This window comes from Podarcis liolepis (genome assembly GCF_965112155.1).
Source record: "Podarcis liolepis genome assembly, chromosome: 13".
In the NCBI taxonomy this organism is placed as follows: Eukaryota; Metazoa; Chordata; class Lepidosauria; order Squamata; family Lacertidae; genus Podarcis; species Podarcis liolepis.
Window position 1 is genome coordinate 3,669,444 of NC_139573.1, and position 27,655 is coordinate 3,697,098.

The 27,655-nt window shown below is 50.7% G+C and overlaps 1 protein-coding gene and 1 long non-coding RNA gene across 2 annotated transcripts; one reads left to right on the top strand and one right to left on the bottom strand.

The window, feature by feature from the left end:
• Nucleotides 1–465: 465 nt before the first annotated feature.
• Nucleotides 466–26,542, bottom strand: CTDNEP1 (CTD nuclear envelope phosphatase 1). The gene is made up of 8 exons (XM_083472869.1): nt 26,147–26,542; nt 14,033–14,099; nt 13,771–13,889; nt 12,071–12,142; nt 8,307–8,423; nt 7,428–7,539; nt 2,762–2,846; nt 466–1,269 (listed from the first exon to the last, which is right to left on the bottom strand). Exons 1-8 carry the CDS (start codon nt 26,246–26,248, stop codon nt 1,209–1,211), a joined length of 735 nt encoding a protein of 244 aa, XP_083328995.1. The 5' UTR covers nt 26,249–26,542; the 3' UTR covers nt 466–1,208.
• LOC310692251 lies at nt 4,401–6,670 on the top strand. The gene is made up of 2 exons (XR_014518678.1): nt 4,401–5,146; nt 5,627–6,670. It is a non-coding gene; the product is annotated as an uncharacterized lncRNA (long non-coding RNA).
• Nucleotides 26,543–27,655: the final 1,113 nt, after the last annotated feature.

The following is a 27,655-nucleotide window of genomic DNA, read 5'->3' on the forward strand; positions in this document are numbered from 1 at the left end:
TTTCCCTCCTAAAAAGTAAGGGGAAATGTGTGTGCGTCTTATGGAGCGAATGCAGTATGCGCAGCTATCACAGAAGCCAGAACCACAAGAGGGATTGCTGCTTTCACTGCGCAGCGATCCCTCTTGCTGTTCTGGCTTCTGAGACTCAGAAAACTTATTTTCTTGTTTTCCTCCTTCAAAAACTAGGTGGGTCTAGTGGTCTGGTGCGTCTTATAGAGCGAAAAATACGGTATTTCCCTCACTGATCTATCTTACCAGCTCCCAGCTATAAATAACAGTGAACCCTGCTCTACCCCGACGCAGACAACACTCCCCCTGTGAAACCCCCAGCAATGTACAGGTCTGAATATGGAAGAGAGGTGAAATAAGATCTCAAAACCAGTTGTACGGCAAAACCAGCCAGCCACTCAACCAATGTGATCTTCTCCGTCCCCCCGCATCGGCAATAAGAACTCCTGAAAATCATTTAGGGTTGTCGGGTTGTTGTTTTTTTTCCACCTCAGTTCAAGGCTATAATATCTCATCATTCGATCCCTCCCCGCCCCCCCAAAAAGAGTCAAAAATAAAATAAAACAAGGGGCAGATTGGAAGGAGTGGCCTCCTCAACACAATTCCAATGGAGGAGAAAAAGGGGAGGGACACTCCTACTTCCACAAAAAAAGGGGACAAGACTTTGGGATTGGGGGTGGTGGAGAAATTAAGCCAGGCCTGTCAATCATCTAAAAAATAGATGGCCTTAGATGAAAGGGCTTCTCTCTTTATCAAGAGCGTAAGGGGAGGGAAAAGAAATGAAAACAAAGGAAAATAAGATCTTTGTACAGGGAGCTCGGTCTTTAAAATGAGAAAACGCAGCCTCGTCTCAAAGTGTCCGTCGCACTCCTCCGTGCGGCTGGCTTGTTTCACCCCCTTTCTTGTACATCTGCCCCCCCCCAAGCAGTTGGTGCCATCGTGCCAATGGCGCCAGCCCCGCTTGCTGCCCTGCAGAGTCCTGGCCAGTCCCCCGGCGGGCGGGCGGTGGTCAGCGGCGCAGCTGGCTGACGCAGGGAGAGGCGGGCGGGGCGCCGGCCGGCTCACTCCCAGCTCCTCCCCTCCTGGTTGGCTGAGTCCGGACACGTTCGCCAGAGTCCAAGCGACCAAGGCGGGGGGGTCACGATGGCGGGATAAGGCAGAGGTCGCGGGCCAAGCCCTGAAGAAAGGAGGAGCCACCGTCACCAAAGGCGATGCTGGTGCAGGTTTCGGCTCAGAACCGACCGCACGTCAGCTGTGAACCTGGAGGAGGAAGCGGGGGAGAGACAGAGTAAGAGCCACGCAAGGCCTGCATCTTTGGCCAAGGCACAGTCCGACCCCCTCCTCTGGTAATCCTCACAGAACTCTAGCCCAATGGTTGCCATGAATTTTATTCTGAATTGATTTTATTCGGAATTGATTTTAGAATGCTGTGTTACTTTTATTGTTGCTAGCAGCTCTGAGCCTGGCTTCGGCTGGGGAGGGTGAGATATAAATAATGTATTATTATTATTATTATTATTATTACAGTGGTGCCTCGCAAGACAAAAAGAATCCGTTCTGTGAGTCTCTTCGTCTAGCGGTTTTTTCATCTTGCGAAGCAAGCCCATTGATGGATTAGCACTATTAGCGGCTTTTAGCGGCTTATCGGCTTAGCAGATAAGTGGTTTAGCGTCTTAGAAAAAGGGGGGGAGGGGAAAAAACCCGCAGGAACTCGCAAGACATTGTCGTCTTGCGAAGCAAGCCCATAGGAGATTCGTTTTGCGAAGCACCTCCAAAACGGAAAACTCTTTCATCTAGCGAGATTTCCGTCTTGCGAGGCATTCGTCTTGCGGGGCACCACTGTATTATTATTTATCTTCCACAGGATTTGGTCCCGCACGTCAACCAGTTCTAGGGCAATAAATATCGCACACACGCAAAGTGACAAGCAGACTCAACAGCCTGCACCAGAGGGGAGGAGACCGCATTTGGAACACCAAATTTGGGTCACCACTGCTCAAAAACGCCGTCGTAGAATTGGAAATCATCCAGAAAAATGCAACTCAAACAATCAGTTGTAGAACTCCCTGCCGCCGGAGGCAGCAATGGCCACTAGCTTGGATGGCTTTAAAAGAAGAGAAGGGCTACCAATAGGATGACTATGTTCTCCCTTCACAGTCAGAGGCAGCAATGCTTCTGAATTCCAGTTACAGTGGTGCCCCGCAAGACGAATGCCTCGCAAGACGGAAAACTCGCTAGACGAAAGAGTTTTCCATTTTGGAGGTGCTTCGCAAAACGAATTTCCTATGGGCTTGCTTCGCAAGACGACAATGTCTTGCGAGTTCCTGCGGGGTTTCCCCCCTCCCCCCTTTTTCTAAGCCGCTAATCCGCTTATCAGCTGATCCGATCAGCAGATAAGCTGCTAAAAGCCTCTAATAGCGCTAATCCGCTAATCCTTCAATGGGCTTGCTTCGCAAGACGAAAAAAACCGCTAGACGAAGAGAATCACCGAACAGATTCTTTTCGTCTTGCGAGGCACCACTGTACTGGAAACCGCAGGAAGGGAAAGGGTTCTTGCGGTTGGATCCTGCTCGCTGGTTTTCCCTGGAGCATCTGGTTGGCCACAGTGAGAACAGGATGTTGGCTAGACCAGTCGTTGAACAGATCCAGCAGGCTATTATGTTCTTACAAAAAACACAGGCGCAGGGCTCCTAGAACCACCCAAAGAATCCCCGTTCCCTTTTCTCCTCCCAGCTCCACCCCAGAGCTTTACCTCAAGGCATCGAGCATGGGGAGCAAGTTGAGAAGTGCCGTGTCGCTGGGATCGCTGAACCAGGACTTGATAGGTATTGCGTTATCTGCCGGACGCACAGAGAGAGAGAGACACACAAACACAACCGTCACTGCGCTTGAACCACACCCTAACCCCCTCTGACCAAACCTGTGCTTTGGGTCGAACCACTTAAGATTGCTGGGGAGATACAGAAGGGGCTCGTACGGCCAAAGAATCTTTTGCGTGCGTACACACACAAATCCCAAAGTAGAGTTTTACCTTGCCTTATTCCCAATGCACAAGCACTGCAGGGGACTGAACAGAGAACACTTACAACGTATTCCTGCATCACAAGGGTTTGAAAGAGATGACCCCTTAGGATACCTTATTTTTTAAAATTGTGAAAAAAATGTACGTATAGTTGCACCCGCAACTATAGGTGTAATTTGTTTCAATGAATTTGGCTGCCCGGCAAAATGCTGGTTGCAAAAAGGAAGCTCCCGCTAACTGTACGTGCCCTGTTGTTGTTTAGTCGTGTCCGCCTCTTCGTGACCCCCTGGACCAGAACACGCCAGGCACTCCTGTCTTCCACTGCCTCCCAGTTTGGTCAGACTCATGCTGGTAGCTTCGAGAACACTGTCCCACCATCTCGTCCTCCGTCGTCCCCTTCTCCTTGTGCCCTCCATCTTTCCCAACATCAGGGTCTTTTCCAGGGAGTCTTCTCTTCTCAGGAGGTGGCCAAAGTCTTGGAGCCTCAGCTTCAGGATCTGTCCTTCCAGTGAGCACTCAGGGCTGATTTCCTTCAGAATGGAGAGGTTGGATCTTCTTGCAGTCCATGGGACTCTCAAGAGTCTCCTCCAGCACCAGAATTCAAAAGCATCCATTCTTTGGCGATCAGCCTTCTTTAGGGTCCAGCTCTCACTTCCATACATCACTACTGGGAAAACCAGAGCTTTAACTAGACGGACCTTTGTTGGCAAGGTGATGTCTCTGCTTTTTAAGATGCTACGTGCCCTAACGCGATGCAAATCCTTAAAGGCCAGAGAAGACTGGTTCTATTGGACCACATCAGATTGGCTTGCCGGATCTGCTTGAGCGTAACAGACAACTCCGGAAAGCGGAAGTGGCAGGAAGACGAGAGAAGAACGCTTGCTGAATAGAAGCAGAGAACTAAGGATGCTTCAATACCATCAAATGAAATAATTTTCTCAGCTGGTGAAAATGAAGAACAAATAGCCGATGCCCAAGATGGACATGACGGAAGTTATGAATGGGCACTGGGAAAACCAAGATGGAGTGCAACACATTGGAAACACATAATGTTGCTACGCAGAGCATCAGATATGATGTTGGTCTGTTTACGACAGCTGCCATCACCGCTGCTGGTTTGATCACTGAAGAAGACGAGAGACTTTCAGATGATCGCAATAAAGTCAAGAGCCCAAGAAAAAGTGATGAAATCCCTGGATCAGGAATTTGATTATCTCTTGTCAGAGGGGTGAAATTGAGTTACAGATAGGTAGCCGTGTTGGTCTGCCATAGTCAAAAATAAAAAAATTCCTTCCAGTAGCACCTTAAAGACCAACTAAGTTAGTTCTTGGTGTGAGCTTTCGTGTGCATGCACACTTCTTCAGAAATTGACTTCATCTTCTTTGACGGCTGCCAAAATAAAACTAATGCTATGCTGAAATTGGACAATTCAGATCAGCCGTCCCCCAGAACAGAATTACCATAGTTTTCCGTGTATAAGACAATGTTTTTTTATTTATTTAAAAATAATGTTAAAAATTGGGGGTCATCTTATACACAGATAGTGCTGAGAGGTGATGGGCAATTGATTGCAGCCGTGAGCAGGAGATTTTCAGTGGTGATTTGGCAGGTCATTGGTAGCTGTGGTAAGGCCTGCTGTTGATTGCCTCCTGTTGTGGCAACTGTGTGGGCGATTGGCGGTGAGCGGGACGATTGGTGGCTTTGGCAATTGTAAGCGTCGGTCAGGTGGATGAGTGGTTTTTGGCAAACTCCCTCCCCCGAAAAAAGCTCAACAACTCATGGTAATCTCCCCCCCATTTTCTTAATTTGGAGTCCCCCAAAATAGGGGTCGTCTTATACACGGGGGCGTGATGTACACGGAAAAATACGGTATTCTGTGAGAGGGGAGCTGGGTGGAAGACATCTCTACCACTTCACTCAAAACCAGCTGAAGATATTGCTGATAATCTTGTGGGTTTCATGAAGGAGGGCATTGAGCTTGCAGGCTGTTGGAGGCAATTCTACAATTGTTAACACCGGCTCGGAGGGCTGTAGAGGTCAAGCGTGGTCGTAAGCTGATCTGGTTGGTTTGTGCCCTCCACGCCAGCAAGTTACCCCTGCAACACTTGATCAAGTGTTGACACTGACAAACTGGACACTGGCAAACTGGAACGTGTCCAGAGGAGGGCAACCAAAATGGTCAAAGGCCTGGAAACGATGCCTTATGAGGAACGGCTAAGGGAGCTGGGCATGTTTAGCCTGGAGAAGAGGAGGTTAAGGGGTGATATGATAGCCATGTTCAAATATATAAAAGGATGTCACATAGAGGAGGGAGAAAGGTTGTTTTCTGCTGCTCCAGAGAAGCGGAGCAATGGATCCAAACTACAAGAAAGAAGATTCCACCTAAACATTAGGAAGAACTTCCTGGCAGTAAGAGCTGTTTGACAGTGGAATTTGCTGCCAAGGAGTGTGGTGGAGTCTCCTACTTTGGAGGTCTTTAAGCAGAGGCTTGACAGCCATATGTCAGGAGTGCTCTGATGGTGTTTCCTGCTTGGCAGGGGGTTGGACTCAATGGCCCTTCTGGTCTCTTCCAACTCTATGATTCTATGACCGCAGCACTCGATGGAAGACCTTGTCTAACAAGCAAGTAAGACGGGTAACATTGGCAAGATGCTACAGACTGCTACGGAACTTGAAATCGATCCTCCATGCACCAAACTCTCAGTTGCAGAGCCTCTTACTTCACTGAGTGGCAAAGTCGTAAAGGATCTGTTTAATGATCAAGCGCACAGGTATCGGATCACACGGGCCATAAGGGCAGGGAAATGGGTCCAGTGAGCCATTCAAGGTGGTTAACAACAGCAAACGGGCTTTGTCGCATACGGGTTTCAAAACATGGCCTTAAAGGCAGAACCCTCAGCGATTTAAGACATACATGCATTGTCTGCATGTACTACACCTGCTGATTCAACATCCAAGTAGAACACTTTTGGGTGGAAGGCCCACTTCACATTTTGTCGAGGAGAGTTAGGCTGCAAAAGAAGGCTGTGGTGGATGCTGTTTGAACAACTTTCCAGTGCTCAGCACGACATGCATTTAGCAAAATGATAATCACGACGCTCTTGTGCTCAGATGACCGTGAGGAGACGACAGCTGGTGTCCAAAAGATCGGTGACTTGAGGTGTGAAGATGACGACACACCGGGAGGAGATCTTGGTGTACATCCGAGGAAGGCGCTTTCCAGCAACCCCAGCGCTTCATCCCTGTTGGAGCTGACAGACTGGTCCGGCAGGCTATAGGAACCTCCTTTAACATGTAAACTCACTACAGTGGAAGTAAGTTCGCTAGCAAGCCCATGCAAATTTCACAATGGCCTTGTCATCTCGGTCTATAGCGAAGCGCGTGAAACAAGTCACAGAGTCAGCAGGTAGGGTGTAACTCATGAGGAACGTGAGGCGTGTATCAGAGGCCAAGAAGTCTGTGGCTGATGTCCAGGGATGCAACGTCTTGTTTGCAATTCTTAACTGATCTCATTACTTCCTGATGTTGTTTCATGGTTACAAGTACGCTTAGGAGGATTACGTTTCATGCAGAGAAACTAAAAATGTTTACTGCATCACCTGACATTTTCAGAAGGCAAAATTAAAAATCTTTGGTTTACCGAAAGCAGTTTGTGAGCTTTTTAATCGAACATAGACTTACCAAGTACAAAAAGAATAGCAGACTTAAACTCCTCACACCCGGAAGCGGGTTTTTAAGATGCCTCGCTGAATATATCTGCAAGAATTCACCCCCTAAAATGGCATGCCCTCCTGTGGGAATGAGTGGCTCGTTCCTTAAGTCCCCGGGGACGGGAGTGAGCAAGGAGGAAGATACAGCAAATGACTGGCAGAATCCGAGACCAGGGGAAAGAGACGGTGGAAGAAGATTGGAAGAAATTCAAAATTTACCTTAAGAAACACTGTAAAATTAATGAGTGCTAAAATGTTGAGGTTATAGAGAACAGGGGATTACAGCTGTAAAAGATTAAGTAAAAGAAAAGAACAAGGGAAAATTAGATAATATTAAGGGGGAGGATTTGCTGAAACAAATGTGGGAATTGGGATGCAGAAAGGGGAGGTACGGGGAAGTCGGCGAAGTAAGGTTTAAGAAAAAAAGGATTTGAAAGTATACATGTTTGTTTATATGTTTATATGTTTGTATGTCTGTATTGTGTATTGTTTGTGTTTAATTGTGAAAAACCAATAAAAATTTTATATAAAAAAAAAAGGAGGAAGATACAGCAGGCCCACCACGAGACACCCTGGCCTCCAGAGAGCAGCCCCTCACCCAGCAAGCAGACCACTGGTCAAGGCACAGGACACCACCCCTCACCCACCACCAATTTTCAAAGGGGACAGCGGGTCAAGCACCCTACCTGGATGGCTCCTGTAGGCTCCTGGCGAATTGTCCAGGATGACTATGCTGGACAGGTCGTTATGGACGACGGAAAGGTCTTTGATGTAACTGCCCAGCTCCAAAGTGCAGTGCTGGAAGGAGAGAAATGGGGGTGGGGGGGATATGTTTACACACAGGACAGAAAGAACAACCCTCTCTTAAACTGGGCGGGGCTGCAGCTTAGTGGTGGCGGGTGGGTGACTTGTGGAAGTCAGCTGGTAAGTTCACCAAACCTCAATCCATCACAGAAGATGAAGAGCCCCAGCCGAGTCTTCAGAGATTTCCTGCTCCCAGCAGAAACTGCTTCTTCCAGAGTCCCACAGTTAAGGGGAAATCTCTTCTCCCGCACTGTTCGAAGTGTTCATTATTTCCAGGCACAAGGCAAAGCTAAATGCCACTGTGGACTTTATACAGTTCTTCTGGTCTTTGAAGTAAAGATGCTTATGTACGGAGAGCTCCGCTAATGCTATCACCCTGCTAGCTGATGCTGCTGTGTAAAACCCACAGCCTCTTCCCCTGACTCTGACAGATTCAGAGTCGTACCCTGACAGCAAAGCAGGAGAGCATCAGGACAGGACCTCACATAATGGAAGAAATGCCCCGGAGACTATCATGCCCGTCTCTGCATTCCTGAACCAATGGGAGGGTGAGCGACTCAGCCAGTCAAGCGCACGACCTTGCTGCCGTTGCTACGGTAACCCCAGTGCACCTGGTACCCTTCTGTCAGAACATCCAGGTGCGCCACTCATTTGGCAGCAAGCAAGCCGAGGCGGGGAGCCTTCCCTCTGAGCCACTGGGTGGACGCTTCGTCTCCCTACTCCACAGGCTGTTTCACAGCCGTAAGGGGCCAAGGACTCACCTGTCTGTAGTATCTTCTCTTTAGGATGCTCCTATTATTGTCTAGCTTGTCGGCCACAGCAGAGCCATATATTTCCATGCTGGCCGTGAAGACCACCAGCTCATACCACTGGCTCACCTGAGTTGGTGGGAGGGGGAGAAGAAAAGGAAATGGAAAGTCAGACGGGAGCTCCCTTTCTCCTTCACACACAAAAAGCCCCTTTCACTCTCGCAGGCAGATGAAAGCCCCAGATTTGGGCAACTTTCACCCACACATAATCCAAATTAGACTTTCAGGAAACGCCATCTAATCTCCCCAAATCGTCCATGCCCTCCCAATACAGATTACCGTATTTTTTGCACCATAACACTCACTTTTTTCCTCCTAGAAGGTAAGGGGAAATGTCTGTGCGTGTTATGGAGGGAATGCCTATGGGTGGCATGCCTACGGATTTTCCTCCTCTAAAAACTATGTGCGTGTTATGGTCAGGTGCGTGTTATAGAGCGAAAAATACGGTACATTTAAGCATCACTTAAAACTTGTCGGTCTGAAAAGCAATTTATGAACGGATTGTGGCACGGTTATTACGCCAGCCCCTCCAAAGAACGACAGCCAGGCAGAGTGCAGCAGGCACCCTTTATTAGTCCTGCAGAAGCACCCCCTTCCGTTCTCAGCCCTTAACGGAAGAAGCTGCTTGCTGCTCATAGCTCCTATCGACCTGCAACAAGAGCCCTTGTGATGCTTTGGGGGGCTTTCAGTGAACACCTCTTCCTCTTTCCTAGCCTCCTCCCCCCTGGCAGCTTCTCAGGTTCTGGCCAGCCCTCCCACTATCAAGTCTAAAGCTAAGTAACGATGGCGCCAGGCAAGCCTCCCTGGGGAGAGCATTACTCAAGTGCGGAGCCACCACTAAAAAAGGCCCTGTTCTTGTGTCGCCACCCTCCGCAACACCCGTGACGCAGGACCTCAGGTGACAGTTGCAACGTCCAGGTTGGTGCATGTGCTTTTATGTATTCCATGTTTTGCACCCTTCCCTGGATTTGATGGAGATGTTGACTAGCCTTAGTAAACAAAGCAAAGCTCCAGGGGCCCGCTTCAAATTTTCCGAGTTTCCAGGAAGAAGAGAGAAAGTGATGAGGAAAGGGACCCTAAAGAAGCTGAGACGAATTGCTTTGAGCAGGATTAACACGGATTAGGCTAAACAGGTGCCGGCGATTAGAGGCAAGGCTGGCTGATCCAGTCGGGTCTGGGATCAGCTCTCCACCCTTGAACCAGACAAGGCAAGGGTGGAGCAGGACAGAATGGATTTAGCACACCACCTTCTCTCCCAGGCAGAGCTGGCTCTGGGAAGATCCATCCCTGGGCGTGTGCAACACTCGAAAGGCCACCCAAGTTCAAGACATTTCCGGGTGATGCGAGTGGGCAACACACAACACAATGTCTTCCCAGTTGCCCTGGCTGCTACTCTCCCTCCCTGCCCCCATGTCACTACACCACCCTCCAAGTAAACTTTCCCCGAGCTAGAACCCTCCCCACGTTTTGGACTGCAACTCCCATCAGCCCCTGTCAACAGGTGCTGATGGACAGGCATGGTGGAGGACAGAGTCCTTCAGCATCGGCAGTGCGCCGGGTTGCTCATACCTGCTTGGCAGTTTCTCCATGGAGCTCAGCGAGGAGAGGATAGGCCTCCCAACATAGTCCAGCTCAAGAGCGTGAAGCTGAGAGGCTTGGAAAGCCCCCTCTGGACTGGAGGAGCACGCCCAGCGAATCAGTGGCAGTGCAGCGGTCACAGCTGTGGGTTCAAATCCGCCCTGGCCACGTGAAGCCCGCCGGGGTGAACTTGCAGGCCGGTTGCTATCACTCAGTCTAACCTACTTTTTGTAGGGTTGTTGCGACAATAAAAATATAGAGGGGCGGAGAATTGGCACGTCTTGGTCTCCTGGAAGGAAAGCTGGGATAGCAATGTTCTGCAGACACACAGCTCTGCTTCTCCTTTACATCTGCAGCTGTGGGAGTGGATGTGCTGGACTGATGTCTTGCCTCAGTAATGGACTGGAGGAGAGCCAATAAACTGAAGCTCAATCCAGACTGAGGTACTATTAGTGGGCTGTTTCCTAGACTGGATGGATGGGAGGTGGCCTGCTCTTGAGGGGGGTTACACTCTCTCTGAAGGAGCAAGTATGCAGCTTGGGGGTCCTTCTAGATCAGGGGTAGGCAACCTAAGGCCTGGGGGCCGCATGCGGCCCAATTGCCTTCTCAATCCGGCCCACGGACGGTCCGGGAATCAGCATTTTTTACATGAGCAGAATGTGTGCTTTCATTTAAAATGCATCTCTGGGTTATTTGTGGGGCATAGGAATTCGTTCATTCCCCCCCCCCCAAAAAAAAAAAAATATAGTCCAGCCCCCCACATGGTCTGAGGGCTGGCTGACTGGCCCACAGCTGAAAAAGGTTGCTGACCCCTGTTCTGGATCCTTTGCCTTCCATCCACTACAGCTGCTGGCCCAGCTGCGCCCCTATCTGGACTGGGACAGCCGAACGTCTGTTGTCTATGCTCTGGTAACCTTCAGGTTAGATTACTGCAATGTGTTATACATGGGGTTGCCCCTGAAGACGGTCTGGAAACATCAGCTGGTCAGAATTCAGCAGCCAGGTTGCTCACTGGACCTAGGATGCTTTGAGCCTGTAACGCCAATCCTGGTCCGACGGCGCTGGCTGCCAATTAGTTTCTGGGCCCAATTCAAAGTGCTGCTTTTGACCTATAAAGTTTTAAACAGTTCTGGAGTGCATCTCCCCATATGAACCCACAGATCACCCTCTGAGGCCTTTCTTCAAATGCCCCACCCACAAGAGGGCCAGAGGGTGGCAACACGAGAACGGGGCCTTTTCTGCTGTGGCTCCCCACTTGAGGAATGCTCTCCCCCCAGGGAGGCTCGCCTGGCACCTCTGTCACATATATTTAAGTCCCAGGCAAAAACATTCCTCTTCTGCCTGGCTACTGATTAATTAAACAATCTACAGTGGTGCCTCGCAAGACGAAAAGAATCCGTTCTGTGATTCTCTTCGTCTAGCGGTTTTTTCGTCTTGCGAAGCAAGCCCATTGAAGGATTAGCGGATTAGCGCTATTAGAGGCTTTTAGAGGCTTTTAGCGGCTTACCTGCTGATCGGATCTAAGCGGCTTAGAAAAAGGGGGAGGAAGGGGGGGAAAAGGGGGGGAAAGCAGGAACTCGCAAGACATTGTCGTCTTGCGAAGCAAGCCCATAGGAAATTCGTTTTGCGAAGCACCTCCAAAACGGAAAACTCTTTCGTCTAGCGAGTTTTCCGTCTTGCGAGGCATTCATCTTGCGGGGCACCACTGTATGGCCTTTTAAACGGGGGGGGGGGGTATTTTGATGTTGTCATCATCACTGTATGCATTTTTTTGCGTTTATATTGTAGACCGCCCTGGGATCTTCGAATGAAGGGTGGTTTAGAGATTTAATAAATAATAACAATAATGGCAATGTTATACAGTGGTACCTCGGGTTAAATACTTATTCGTTCCGGAGCTCTGTTCTTAACCTGAAACTGTTCTTAACCTGAAACACCACTTTAGCTAACGGGGCCTCCTGCTGCTGCCACACCGCTGGAGCCCGATTTCTGTTCTCATCCTGAAGCAAAGTTCTTAACCTGAGGTACTATTTCTGAGTTAGCGGAGTCTGTAACCTGAAGTGTATGTAACCCGAGGTACGACTGTAATCAATAAAAATAAATAAAAAAAGGTTCAGTCTCGCACACAAGCTTCTTACCACTTCTAGGAAAAAGTCCACGTGAGGCCTCTTGTGTACAAAAAAGCGGACTGGATGTTTGTCTATGACAACCTGGAAACAGAGGAAGGCCTTTTAGTCAAAGCCTGGCAAAGTAAATAAAGCCCAGAGCCTTCCTGGTGCTGTGGACTACAATAGCCGGGTGGCTAGGGCTGGTGGGAGTTGTAGTCCAACACCACCACGAAATCAGCAGGTTGGTGAAGACAACTCACTGATAAGTACGTTTCCGAGCACCATTCAAAGTGTTGGTGCTGACCTTGAAAGCCCTAAACGGCCTCAAAGGCCCAGTAGACCTGAAGGAGCATCTCCACCCCCATCGTTCTGCCCGGACACTGAGGTCCAGCTCCGAGGGCCTTCTGGCGGTTCCCTCCCTGCAAGAAGCCAAGTTACAGGGAACCAGGCAGAGGGCCTTCTCGGTGGTGGCGCCCGCCCTGTGGAATGCCCTCCCACCAGATGTCAAAGAGAAAAATAACTACCAAACTTTTAGAAGACATCTAAAGGCAGCCCTGTTTAGGGAAGCTTTTAACGTTTAATAGGTTATTGTATTTTAGTGTTTTGTTGGAAGCTGCCCAGAGTGGCTGGGGAAACCCAGCCAGATGGGTGGGGTGTAAATAATAAATTATTATTATTATTATTTCCTGCTGCACCTTCCGGAGGCCAAGAGGGCCGCCTCCTCCCTTGAGCCTACACACCTGCTGTCACTGGCGTGTGCAGGTCAGTAACCACAGAGTTCAAAGATGGAGTTAACTCTTTGTTAGCTAAAAAGCAGGATCTCCACAGACTTGGCTGCGTGTCAGGCTCAGACCTAATGAGCAAAACAGCTCCCTCCATGAAAACCAGTGGCAGAGACCGAAAGTCCCCTCCTCTCCCCAGGGTTTTCCCCCAAGCAATCAGAGACAATATACCATATTTTTCCGTGTATTAGACGAGGTTTTTTGACTCAAAAATCATGTCGAAAAACTGGGGTCGTCCTATACACTGATAGTGGTGTGAGGGGGAAGCTGCGCCCCCTGCCAGCTGGTTTGCGGACGCGCAACTCCCCCCCCCCCATGTCGCTGCGGGAGGCGTGTGCTCTAGGGAGCAGTTTCCCGCAGCGGCGTGGAGGGGAAGCTGTGCCTGCCAGCCAGCTGGTTGGCAGCCCGTGCTCTAGGGAGCTTCCTGCCCACAGTGGCATGGGGGGAGCGGCTGCCCACTTTGCCAACCCCTAGCAACGGCCCTGCTGGGGTGATGGCGTGTGTGCAATTCCCCCCAATAAAAAGCTCAACACCTTTGAGCCCTCTCCCCTCATTTTCTTTAAGTTTAGTCCCCCAAAATAGCAGGGCATCTTATACATGGGGGCGTCTTATACACCAAGAAATACAGTGTGTGAATCGTCAACCTCTCCTCCACCCTCTTCAGGTTCTGGAGACAAGGGTGGAGAGGAGCTGGGACTCTCCACCTGTCTCCTGGGCTCCCACCCTCCTCTTTTTTTCTCTCCCACCTCACTAAGAACTGTTACCCCTTCGGCTTCGCACACCTCCCCCCCACCCCCCAGCTTCCTCGCTCTTGACCACTCATCGTCATCCCACCCCCAATCCCCGGGCTCTGAGCCTTCCTCTCTGGGTCCATTCCTCTGCGTCCAACCAGCCCCTGCTACCTGCGCCCCTTGCGCCCAGCTCCTCCCGCACCCGAGAGCGGCTCACCTTAAGGATGAAGTCGGGCGGAGTGCCAGGCCTCACCGTGGGCCGCAAGACTCCGTCGTGATGGGAGTGGATCAGCGTCTCGTCCAGGTCGAGAACAAGGATCTTCCTCTTCACCTGGTCTGGTGGAGGTGGGGAGAGGAGCGTCAAGACAAACAGATCAGTGCCCCACACACCTCCCTCCTTCCAGTGCTCTGGAGAGAGCCTGGGGCAGGGCGAGGGAAACAGGGAGACCCCCCCCCCCTCCACGGGGCAATGTACTTACTGAGGCGCTCCCGTGAAACTTTGGAAAGGGGAAGAATGTCGTAGCGCACCGTCTGATACTGGATCACCTGCCGGACAGAGACAGGAAAAGGGGGGGTGAGTTTATAAAGGGTGGCCGAGAAAGAACACCTGACGGGCCAGTGTTAGAAATTAGGCAGGTGCCAGGCGCGTTTTGCGACCAGCACTGGTCCAACTGCAGCCCCGTGGAGATCTCTTGACGCCAGGTTAGCGACAGACATTTCCATGTGGCTGGCCCCTCAAACTTTCTTAAAGCAGGTGAGCTCATTTCTTGCATTTATCTCCCACCTTTTCATCCAAGGAATACATGGTTCGCCCCGCTCATCAGTTAATCCCTACGACGACTCTGTGAGGTAGGTGAAGAAGCTGCGACTGACTCCAAGGTCACTCGGGACTGTGCAAGGATTCGAACCCGGAACTCCCAGGTCCTCGTCTGACACACTCACCACTGCAACCACCCTGGCTTCCTAGAATCCTTCTGCTATGGGGCAGCTCTATAAATTAAGCGGGTAAATAAATATGGGGGGAGCAAAATGTCACATAGAGAAGCATCTGAAATATTTTCCTTGATGCTTGAATTTATTTTATTCAGGATTGGTTGACTGGATGTAAACCACTTTGAGATATATGTAAAACGGTATAAAGGTAAAGGGACCCCTGTCCATTAGGTCCAGTCGTGACCGGCTCTGGGGTTGCGGCGCTCATCTCGCTTTATTGGCCGAGGGAGCCGGCGTACAGCTTCCGGGTCATGTGGCCGGCATGACTACACCGCTTCTGGCGAACCAGAGCAGTGCACGGAAACGCCGTTCACCTTCCCGACGGAGCGGTACCTATTTATCTACTTGCACTTTGAGGTGCTTTCGAACTGCTAGGTTGGCAGGAGCAGGGACCGAGCAACGGGAGCTCACCCTGTCATTGCGGGGATTCAAACCGCCGACCTTCTGATCGGCAAGTCCTAGGCTCTGTGGTTTAACCCACAGCACCACCTGCGTCCCTTGTAAAGCAGTATAGAAATGAAATTAATAATAATTTGCACTGTATGGACAAAATAGTGCCTAGACATTCTCTTGTGGTGACCATAGCTGAGGTTTAAGGTGCCCTTTGGCGATTAACTTATACATATGAATTTCTAACAATGCAGAAGGCAGGACACTCAGGCCAGAAGAGCTGGATTTCAAGAGAGGCTATCTGACCTAACCAAGCCGCTTATTCCAGGCCCAGGTGAGAGAGGCAGTTGTCACTGCTGATACTAACAGCCTCCAGGATAACTTTGCGACTGACACTTCCCACCTTTGCAGGTTTAGGACTTTTTAAAAGGAAAACCCCGCAGCAACCAGGCTTGCACCTGGCGTTTAGCTGTTTTGAAAGCCGACCCCCTCTTCCTATTTCCAAGGAAACCGCTACGAACTGGGGCCTGGCCACGGGCTCATTTCTGCTGAATTCTGCTCAGCAGGAAAAGCGTGTCACTCCAAGCAGCTTGGAAAGGAGAAGCTGGGTGAACTGGGCAGGGCAAGGCCTTATGGGGCAAGGAGCAGGCTGTGTGTTCGCCACACATTTGAGGAGCTCACTGGACGTGACCAAAGGAGCCTCCCTCAAGCTAGCCTACCTCTCAGGGTTGTTGCAGCAGGGATTAAATTGGGACGGGGAGAGAGCCATATACACCACCTTGGAAGAGAGGGTATAAATGCAACAAATGACAAACCAAAGTTAGAGCCACCAGAGTATTCTGGACCAGCGGAAACATTATACAGATAATCCCGTAATAATAATAATAATAAATTTTATTTATACCCCGCCCTCCCCGGCCACAGCAGGGCTCAGGGTGGCTAACACCAGTAAAATTACAGTAAAAACATAATAGGGGGGGGGGACCAATTTAAAATACAGGTTAAAATGCAGCCTCATTTTAAAAGTAGCCCATAGATCAACATCATAAGGGGAGGGAAACATAAGGGTCAGACTGAGCCCAAACCAAAGGCCAGGCAGAAAGATGTCAAGTCCCGCAGGGCCCTAGTCTCTTAGGACAGAGCGTTCCACCAAGTCGGGGCCAGTGCTGAAAAGGCCCTGGCCCTAGTTGAGACCAATCTAACCTCCTTGAGACCAGGGACCTCCAAAGTGTTGTCACTTATGGACCTTATGGTCCTCTGCGAGGCATACCAGGAGAGGCGGTCCCGTAGTTCTCCAAGTTCTCAGGTATCCTCCCCACACACCCTCAAATTCCCTCTCATATCTCTTGCCAAAAGACCTCCCGTCCTTTGGATTTGTTTTTTTTAAAGGGCCAGAACAAAAGAAGCTGCCTTGTACCAGTTTGGCCTATTTGTCCACGGGGCCTAGTATCGCCTGCTCTGACTGGCAGAGGCAGACCGTTCCCGTCACCTTCCGGCAGAGATCCTTTTAGCAGAAGGCGGCCCCGGGGGCAAAACCTTCTATATGCCAAGCAATTGCCCTGCCACCGAGCCAGGGGCCTTCTCCTTAAACGGAGAGCAGTGAAGGGACTGAGCTCTGAACCAAAAGGCCTGCCTTAAGAGAGTCACTTTTGCCCTGAGCAAATTCATTTAGGCAAGTCGAAATCCCCAGTCTCTGTCCCAGCCAGTGGGAGGAGAACCCTGACTCACCCTCCAAGGAGGCCGTTCAAGAAGGATTCTTGGCGCAAGGCGAGTGAAACCCTCTGGACGCTCAAAACGCTCTGACTGCATTCCAGATGTAACGAAGTTCACCTGGTGGTGGTGCCTGGCACTCAGAGGCCAGGAAGGTAGCCAGATCGCTGTCTGACTGATCAACAAACCACTTCGCAGCCAGAAGCTATCATCAAAGCGGTGTAATAGGCGAAAGGATTACACTCCAGAAGTCGTTTCTACAATTGTACATGCCGCCATCTACAGTGGTGCCCCGCAAGACGAATGCCTCGCAAGACGGAAAACCCGCTAGACGAAAGGGTTTTCCGTTTTTCGATGCGCTTCGCAAGACGAATTTCCCTATGGGCTTGCTTCGCAAGACGAAAAAGTATTGCGAGTCTTGCGATTTTTTTCGCTCCCCCCCTTTTCTAAGCCACTAAACCGCTAATAGCCTTTTAGCTGCTAAGCCGCTAAGCCTTTAATAGCCGCTAAACCGCTAATAGCGCTAATCAGCTAAGCCGCTAATAGGGTTGCTTCGCAAGACGAAAAAACCGCTAGACGAAGAGACTCATGGAACGGATCACAGTGGTGCCTCGCAAGACGAAAATAATCCGTTCTGTGATTCTCTTCGTCTAGCGGTTTTTTCATCTTGCGAAGCAAGCCCATTGATGGATTAGCGGATTAGCGGCTTATCTGTTGATCGGATCAGCTGATAAGCGGCTTAGCGGCTTAGAAAAAGGGGGGGAGGGGAAAAAACCAGCAGGAACTCGCAAGACATTGTCGTCTTGCGAAGCAAGCCCATAGGAGATTCGTTTTGCGAAGCACCTCCAAAATGGAAAACTCTTTCGTCTAGCGAGTTTTCCGTCTTGCGAGGCATTCGTCTTGCGGGGCACCACTGTATTTTCGTCTTGCGAGGCACCACTGTACCTTTGGGGAATCATAGAACCTTAGTGTGGTCACCCCCTGTGATGCAAGAATCTCAACCCCACCTCCACAGTTATGAGGCAGGAACGGTTCTCAATGCCAGTTGCTGGAGACCACAGAGTGGGGAGAGTGCTCTTTTATGGGGATTTGAACCCGTCTCCCAGGCCACAGATCAGCACTCTAACCCATGGGTAGGCAAACTAAGGCTCAGGGGCCCGATCCGTCCCAATCACCTCTCGTGAGTCTCCTCTTTTCCAGGCTAAACGCACCCAACTCCTTCAACTGCCCCTCATCAGGACTGGTTTCCAGACACTTTATAGCATGCGTAGGCAAACTAAGGCCCGGAGGCCGGATCCGGCCCAACCGCCTTCTCAATCCAGCCCGCGGGCAGTCCAGGAATCGGCGTAGAATGTGTCCTTTTATTTAAAACGCATCTCTGGGTTATTTGTGGGGCATAGGCATTGGTTCATTTTTTCTTCAAAATATAGTCTGGCCCCCCACAAGGTCTGAGGGACAGTGGACCGGCCCCCTGCCGAAAAAGTTTGCTGACCCCTGCAATGCCCTGCCTCTTACAAAAGGCCCCTAGCTACAGAATTTCCACACTGAGAGTGCAAAACGCCTTCGGATATTCCCACGATGCCTCCTGGAGCATCTCTTGGGGAAAGGAGGCCTCTAGGAAATGGGATGGGGAGGGCTCAGAGCCCATGCCAGGGAAGATGCCAAAGCCCTCTCCGGTTTGGAGGGTCTCCAACAGCCACAGAGGGCAGGTAAGGTCTCAGCTGCCCGCCAGAGCTGCCCGCACTGGGCCAGAGAGGCCAATGGGGTGACTCTCCTCATCTCGTGCTTGTCCAGATCTATTTTTGCCTCCCACCTGCTGCTTTTCCTCAAAGGGCTCCTCTGCAAGGGCACATAGATGGCCGCAGGCCCAGGGGTCTGTCTCTCGCTCTCTTCCGCCCCCCGCCCCGCCCCCCGGCCTGGCCTGGCTCCTTACCCACCCACACTCGCTCACACGACAGCTGCCCCCTCAACTGCCCTTGGCAGGCCCCTGCAAGTCCCATGTCTGTGGCCAACACCCTCCCACCCCACGTGGTCCCCTCCTAAATTTAGCCAGGGCAGCCTCTTGCGACTGGGAAGCCGGCCAGAGGCCAGGAGGCCCCTGTCCCAGAAGAAGGCACTGGAACTGGGGGCTGGAAGGAGAGAGAGAGAGTGAGGATTGGAGGCCCAGCAAGGAAACAGAGCAACCTCAGGGTGGAGTGGGGGGGGGGGGAATCAAGGAGCATCGTGGCCCCCCAAACCCTTATTGTGGGGGCAGCCCTGCCTTGTCTTTCTCTCTCTCTCTCCTACACACACTTGGTGAGAGGCCATCTGGGGCCATGGCAGCAGATACTACAGTTTAGCTCCGTGTTTCTCAAACTGGGGTCCCCGGCTGTCGCTGGACTACAGTTCCCATCACCCCTGGCCACTGGTCCTGCTAGCTAGGGGTGATGGGAGTTGTAGTCCAACCACAGCCGGGCACCCCAGTTTGAGAAACACTCTAGCTAGTCCTTCCTATGCTTTGACCTGGCAGCCAGTGTGGCATAGTGGTTAAGAGTGCTGGACTTAGTACCTGGCTGGAAGACCAGGGTTCAAATCGCCAGGCAGCCATGAAACCCGCTGTGTGTGGCCTTGGGCCAGCCACTCACTCTCAGCCAGTGTTAAAATCTCATGATATATAAACCGGGTGCCAAATGGCACCTTAAATTTAGGTTGCCGTCAGTAAACAACGCTGTCCAAGGTTGTAAAGACTGCGGAGAGAATAACTGGGCGCACTCTTCCCACCTTGGATCAAATCTACGCTTCCAGGAGCCATAAGAAAGCTGCAGAGATAGCGCAGGATAGTGCGCACCCCGGAAATTATCTCTTTCAGCTCCTGCCTTCTGGAAGAAGGTCCAGGGTTATAAAGACCAGGACTAACCTCCTGAGAAAGTGTCTATCCAAATGTGATTTTGGTTTTAAACGCAGTGTAAGGTAGTCTCTATGGGAGTATATTGTATTCAATTATGGGGTATCAGAGTTTTGGGGGGGCTAACCAGGCTGGGATAGTTGGGATAGCAGGCTTGTTGGTTTTTGAATATCTTACATAGATTTTTCCAATTTGTTGTTCTGTATGGAACAATGACAATAAAGATTATCGTATCGTAAATGACCCTCAGGTTCCCTTCCAATGCTATGATTCTCCGATATCAACTACATTGCTTGACTGTAGCTTGCTCTTACAACAATTCACATCCCCAGTATGCAAGAAGGAGGAACACACAGTGGAATGGAAATAGTATTAACTATGGACTAAGGCAGAGGTTTTTAAACTGTGATTGCCAACGCGGTGCCCTCAAATCTCTGCATAGTTGCAACTGGACCTGCGCCAGTAGCAAAATTTGCCTGGCGCCTAGCTAATCCCTAACACTGCTCTCAGGCTAAGCTACCTCACAGGGTTGTTGGGAGGATAAAGTGGGGGCGGTGGAAGATGGTTAAGGGGTGATATGATAGCCATGTTCAAATATATAAAAGGATGTCACATAGAGGAGGGAGAAAGGTTGTTTTCTGCTGCTCCAGAGAAGCGGACACGGAGCAATGGATCCAAACTACAAGAAAGAAGATTCCACCTAAACATTAGGAAGAACTTCCTGACAGTAAGAGCTGTTTGACAGGGGAATTTGCTGCCAAGGAGTGTGGTGGAGTCTCCTACTTTGGAGGTCTTTAAGCAGAGGCTTGACAACCATATGTCAGGAGTGCTCTGATGGTGTTTCCTGCTTTGTAGGGGGTTGGACTCGATGGCCCTTGTGGTCTCTTCCAACTCTATGATTCTATGATTCTGTGTGCTTGGAAGAGACCAGGAAGGTCTTGGGTGGCTCCAATAATAATAATAATAATAATAATAATAATAATAATAATAATAATGTGATGAATCATAGAATAGAATCATTTCCTTGGAGGAAAGGCGGGATATAAATGTCATGAATAAAATCATCTTCTCATACAGACAGAAAAGTTGGCAGAGAGGTGTAAGCAGAAGAAGTCAAGAGTCCAGGCCTTGAAGCCCATGTAGGTTTGAGCGTGATCCAGGAAGAAGCCAATTTCTTGCCTCTGGGGGGGCACCTCTGCCTCCCCCCTCTTATCAAGCAGATGGTGGAGGGAGGGGTTTATGAGGCACAGGTGGACTTAAGGAGATCCAACCTTCCACTGCAGAGTAACCCCACTCCCCCTGGTTGCTCTCGTAAAGACGGACTGAGAAACTAATCCAGAGTCTCCACTTCCTCTCCAAGTCGCTGGGGCCTCAAAGTGCAGAGCCCCACCATCACTTTGACAGAGCTTTGGAACTGGTTGTGAAAAGGAAGTTTCTGGGGTTTGGTTTTGACAAGTGGGTTGTTATTTTTTCAAAAAGAAAGAAAGCCAGCATGCATGTAAGTTTTCTCTTCCAAGAGGGAGGCTGAGGAACAAGGAGAAAAGAAGCCGAGTGAACAAAGAGACGGCTTTTGCACTCCCCATGTCACACACTGTTTGGGTTTGTGCTCTAGGTGAGGTGGAAAAGGATGCCTTTGGCTGCCTGACCCAGAAAGACAGACAGACACCTGGCCTGGCCTGGCGTCAATTGCTAGCCATTTCTTTGGGTTACCAGATGAGCCTGACAATTCCTCAAGAACCGGGCACAACATGCCGTTCAGCTCCCAGCTTCACCCGCCACAAATTTCACCCTGGACCTCAACATTCAAGTGCTAATTCTGACGTGGCACCTGGAAAAGCCCACTTCTGCCCAGGGCCCTCCTTGCTCAGGCTCCTAGAAGCTCAGCGCTGGAGTCTAGGAAAAGGAAACATCCGAAGTGCGGGTATTAAAATTAACAGCAAAAGCGTTGCCTTGTCTATTGTATGATGGTTGAGGTTGTCACCAAGCCACTCTCATTATTTCTCCTGATGTGACTGTTCCCTGCCCTCTCTCCTCAAAAGTCCGCCTCTGAATACGATGCGGAAACTTCAGCCGGTGTAGAATTCGGCAGCCAGGTTGCTCACTGCAGCAAGAAGGTTTGAGTGTGTAACACTGCGCTGGCTGCCAATTAGTTTCTGGCCCACTCCAAAGTGCTGGTTTTGAGCTATAAAGCCTTAAACAAGTCAGGACCGTAATACCTTGTAATGGGTATGAGTTACTCATGCGTAAACTGGTGCCTTTCTCGGTTAATTTGCCTTGTTAAACCCTCTGGCTGCGCAGCCCCTTCTCATGGTGGCTGCCTCAGTCACTGGCAGAATCCGTCAGTGGGCGTTTCTTGAACCGCTTCCAACATAAAAGTTGTTTGACACCCAGTCTCCTCCTCCTCTCACTGCGCGGGAGTCTTCTGCGCAGGGAAGGCGTGGGTAGCGGAGGACCTGGGCTCTCCTCACTGATGTCCAGTGAAGAGTCCCTGAGCCCTCTCTCCACTTCCCCCGTCTGCCTCTCTTTATCCCCGGTGTTGCGCTGATTGGCTCCCCCCTCTACTGAGCTGTTTCTCCCCCTACTGCTGGGTCCTTCGCCCGCATCATCTGGGAGCCTCCCCTTCGCCTCTCGCTTCGATGTCAGTTCCCTGACATACCTCAAGGACCACCTCTCCCCATATGAACCAACCCAGACCCTGTGATCGTCATCCAAGGCCCCTCTTCATCTGCCTCCTCCAGAAGAGGTCCACAGGGCAGCCACACAAGAACGGGGCCTTTTTTGCAGTGGCTCCCTGTTTGTGGAATGTTCTCCCCAGGAAGGCTCACCTGGCACCTTCATTACATATCTTTAGGCACCAAGCAAAGCTGTTTCTCTATAACCAGGGCTTTGGCTGATTCTATGGTCTTTTAAATATGTTCAGGCCACGGGAGGAATTATTGGTTTGATCTTGTTCTTGTTTTTATTATGTATTTTCTGCTCTCATTTTGCTTGTTTATGTTGCGAACCGCCCAGGGATCTTCGCATGAAGGGTGGTATACAAATTTAATAAGTAAAATAAATAAAATAAAACTCCTGAGCTGTCTTGGAAAAATCCAACATTTCCTTGGTCCCCTAGAAGGGGAACCGACACTCCCAATCACAACCTTTCTGTTAGGAAGAACGCCCCCAGCCTCACTCAGGACTAGACTCCCTCCACCCTTGGCAATCTGCTGCACTCCAGATACCCTGAACTACCACTCCAAGCCAGGACTAGGTTGGGGAAGGTTGGTCAACAACACCAGTCAGCAGGGGGGGGGGGGGGGAGCAGCTACTCTCAGGGGAGCCACCAGATGGATCGGGTGCATTTGGATAATCTGAAGGCGGTTGGGGTGTGTGGATGGTGGTCAACTAATTGAGGTTGAACCCAAACAAGACAGAAGTACTGTTTCTGGGGGACAGGGGGATTCACTGGTCCCGAATGAAGTAACTGTGCTCCAAAAGGACCAGGTGCGCAGCCTGGGAGTCATTTTGGACTCACTGCTGTCCATGGGGGCACAGGTCAATTCTGTGTCCAGGGCCTGGACAGAGCAGCTTGGCAAAGCTTAATAGATCCTCATGCCAGGGGTAAAGCAGAGAGCAGGCAGCCTAAATGGGCTTCAGACCCTTCAGATGCTCTCAACTCCCCACAGTCTAAATAGGAACCAGAGGGAAACAAGGTACTGTTTCATTGGGCGACTTCTCCCAAAGCACCCTGCCGCCGCTAACCCCAAGGAGCAGATCCTGCCTTATCCAGCAGTAGCTGTGCCTGGAAGGAAAGACAGCAAGTGGGAGTCACATAGGCACACACACACACACGGCACTTGCTTCCTTATATTTCTGCCAACAGCAAACTTTTGGAACACACACACACGCCACAGTGAGGGCACGGCATCCCTGGTGCCCCACAGCTATCTTGAACGGCAAGTATTTTAAGCACTCCTAGAATCCTCCCCGGCAGCTGTCCCAGGACCAGAAGGGAGACCAAAGGGCTTCAAGGTAGCTCCTCCGCCTCGTGACATCCCAACCCATTTCCCCCCCAAAACCGGTAATCCAAAACCAACACCCGTAGAAACCAGCCACACGGATATAAAATTATCAGTGTACCACCTGGTGATAAACTCCCTGCCATATGCTAGCAGCATCTAGACAGAGCTGCTCCACACACACACACACACACACACACACACCCCTCCACATATTTCACACCTTCAAGTACAGTATCTTATTAGTCAAGTGTCAAAGAAACGGGCTCACGAACCAGTCTAGTTTGGGCTTGAAACTCTCAAGTGCAAACATGGCAACCTGCTTAACTGTGAGTGTGGTGAAAGTTTCTCCTGCAAGAAGGAAGAGAAGAGGACTGCTTCCCCACCAACTCATGCTCCAGTTGCAACTGTCCCAGTCAAGCTTTATTTCAATTTTACACACAAGGTAACCAAGATGGAGTGATCTATAGAACCGTGGCCTACACCCAAGAATCCCACATCTAAAGCCTGGATACCTGCAGTTCAATACTTGAACTGCACCGGCAGTCCTCAGCATGGTAGGGGCACAAGGAAGGGAACAGAGAGGCCCACTAGAAACTTAGGAGAAGGAAAGCTGTACCTTTCATAATTAGGTACAGGTTGTCCCTCTCTCACACAAACACACACACAGCAACAACAATGGCTGTAGCTAAAGGAGCAGCCAAGCTTCTAACCAAACACTGAAATCTCCAGGATCTCAAGCTTCACACTTCCTGTCTCCATGAAAACCGAAGCCCCCTGGTTTCCTCCTCCTCAAATCCCTTCTAATCTTTGTTAATAGAACCATTGGACCCCGATCTTGTTCCCACCCTCCAAAATCATCTGAAACAAACAAAAATAATGGAAATCAGATTGAAAAGCAGATTGTGACACCTCAGGATGGAAATTGCAAATAAAACTGTTTTGTAGTTCCTACTGCTTCTAGTTTCCTTTTCCTCCAGTCCCAGTTCACATACGGGGCAGGGGTGTACTGAACTGGAGTGTAAAGCAGAAAGTGCAAATGGGTGCCCTCCAGACACTGAGGATTACAACTCCCACCACCCCTAGCCAGCTTGGCCAAACGACAGGGAAGATGAGGTCTGCAGTCTACGGCCATCTAAAGATGTTGAGGGAGAAAATTAGGTGGCAATACCTGCAGATTGATTCCTAAGGATATCTGAAAAAGCACCCGAAGCTTGATGAAGCTGTAAGCTGAAGGAACAGGAAACTGCACGGCACCATTAAGCGTTGTAAGTGCATTAACCAGTCAAACCAAGTTTTACATACGTATAGTTTGGAAAGGAATTTCAGGCTCAACAGACAGGCCTGATGTTTTGTTTCAACTGAGCTCCCAATCTCAGAAATACCCTTCCTCTAAGGCCAAATGGGTTCATGGGGAAGAGTTACCCCCCTTGTTTTGGTACCCCATTGTTTTCCTATCAACTACTTCTGCTGTGACCTAAGGAAGCCTTTTCCAACACTGTATGCGCCAACTGTTTTGAACTGTAACTCTCCTGCAGCTGGTGAGAGTTATATTCCAAAACCAAGTTGGGAAAGGCTGGCTTTCAAGAAGCCACTTCAGAAGTGTTAAGTTACTACACTTTTAAACTTGGTGACACGTTCACTTGCTGCTATTCACTATCTCCACTATCTGGGTGGGTGTGTTTTTAGGGTACTTCTCGTTTTCTTTAAAGCTGAAACGGCACTTGCAAAACTTTTAGTAAAACATCCCCTGCAGGGTCAACGGTGAGAAACTGTAACCACTGGCTGAGAAACCATGGGCCAAATTTGAAAAGGCACTTGAACTGTCGGCAAAGTCTGAAACCGGTGCATTTCCTCGCTAGCTCAATTTTAACAGCATCTGAACTGTTTGCCACGGCATCAATCAGACACCAATCACTTTAGGGTACCTCCAGCAAGGGGAGACACCTGAGCCAAGGCTTTGGTACAAACCCCAGGCCAGGATTCTCAGCTCTACACTTGGACCTCACTCACACAAGCCAGTAAAACCCATACCCAGTAAAACTCAACAAGGTGTGAAGTTGTTACAACCTTCCACCCTGGCCAAACCTTCGGCCATGGAACTGGGCAGGTACGCACAAGGCAAGGTACGCACAAATATCTTTGTCTATGCACGCACACCCCTCGAAACAACTCTTTCAAGGAAAGAAGGAGCATGTATGTAGCTGCTCTGTAGCTCACAGGTAGAGCATCTGCTTAGCACGCGAAAGGTCCCAGATTCAACCCCAAAAAGCGTCTCCAGGTAGAGAGACAACCTGGAGAGTTGCTGCGGGTCAGCACAAATAGCGAGCGAGGAGGACCAATGGTTCTGACAACAAGGCAGCTTCCTAGGCTCTTATGTTGGGCTGGCGGAGGGTCACCCTGGTCGGGAGGGCAGAGAGATGGAAAGCGAGGAGGATTCCCAGCTTGAGGCGACCCCACTCTCTCCCCCGCGTGGAAGGGGGCCAGCGCCTGGCTTTCAAAAGGGAACGCTCGCTCTCTGCACGTCCTCAGAGGCACTCTCGCCCACGGAGCTCTTTCCAACCCGGAAGCGACGCCCACCCAGCCACCGCGGGGGTCGGGGAGGCGCTACTCACGGTGCGGGCCTGCCGCCGCAGCAGGTACAGCAGGAAGCCCCAGAGCTTGGCGGCGAAGGCGAGGAAGGCCCGGAGGCCCAGCAGGCACTGCGAGCGCATCATCCCGCCGGCGGGGCCCGCCGCGCCCCCGGCCCGGCCCAGCTCCGCCAGCTTCCAGCGGGGAAGGGAGGCCGGGCGGAAGGAAGGAAGGGAAGGAGCCGGGGAGGGGGGAAGGGGAAAGCGAGGCGGGCGAGGGGCCGCCGCCCTCCGCCTCAGCCCGTGCCCGCGGGCGCCGCCATCTTAGCTCCCCGCTGACGGTCGCTACCGGCTTTAGGGGGGAAGCGCTCCCCCCCTCCCCCGCCGCCGACCGTAGTCCTCCTCTTCGGTCCGCTTCCGGGGCAACCGACCCAGCGCCACAGACTGCTTCCGGGGGCGCGCGCGGCCGCGTCCAATCAGAGGCCGAGGAAGACGCAGCCACGGCGCCGAGGAGCGCACTGCGCCTGCGTCGAAGCGCTGGAGGAGACGGTTAAGCAGCGGGAGTTGGAGCGTGTGGCGGTGGGGGAAGAGGCATGCGCGAGGACACAGCCGCGCATGCGGACAAGGTTGGGGGTCTGGGAGGGCGGCGTTGCGCACGCGCGAAACGAGAAACAGAGACACACCGCCAGCTGAAGGGGGGGGGGGGGAACAGGAGGGTGAAGTGAGCAGGCGCGGACTGATTAGAGATTCTTCGGGTCTGAGCATGCGCTGAACGACCGGGGAGGGGCGAACACAACAGGGAGGAAACGGCGCATGCGTGAGAAACCAAGACGCTCGCTTGCTACTAGATGTATAGCGATAGACCTACACGCAGAGGGTTGCTTCCGGGCTCAACATACATTTAAAAATTATATATATATATATATTATTTGAAAAGTATTTGTGGAGATCAGACGACGTTTGTAGGTTTGCAAGAAGTTTTGTGAGGAGTATTATTGGAAGTATTGCGAAATTGGAGAAGGGGAAGGCTGATTTGTTAAGAGATGTAAAGGCAATATAAAGTTTAAAAATGCATAAGTGGTTCAAACGGTGGATCATCAGAGGTGCTGATGGAAGTCTAAAAAGATTGTATAAATGATAAGTTTTGTGGTACATTTTATAATTTATATGTTAAAATTAATAAAAAAATCACAGCTGTGATTGGGCACGGGCGCGAGGAGATTGCAGCCAGAGTGCCCCACTCAGGTCTTGTTGTGCTTGGCAAATGTATTTTTGCTTTTCTTTTTCAAATATAGGTTTGAAGATGGGGCTGGACTGGTCCTCTGTCCTCGCCCAGGCTTCCCACCCCCCTCCTGCTACTTAACCATCTTCCCCAGCATAATCCTCCTTTAAAGCCATCCAGATTGGTGGCCATTGCTGCATCCAGTGGCAGGGAGTTCCGTAGTTTAACTCCACGCTGCGTGAAGAAGCAAATTTTTTTTCCAGGCACAAACACTGTGTCCAAAAAGGTGGTGGGCTTTTCGTGGTAGGAGGAGGGTCCACACATGACTCCTA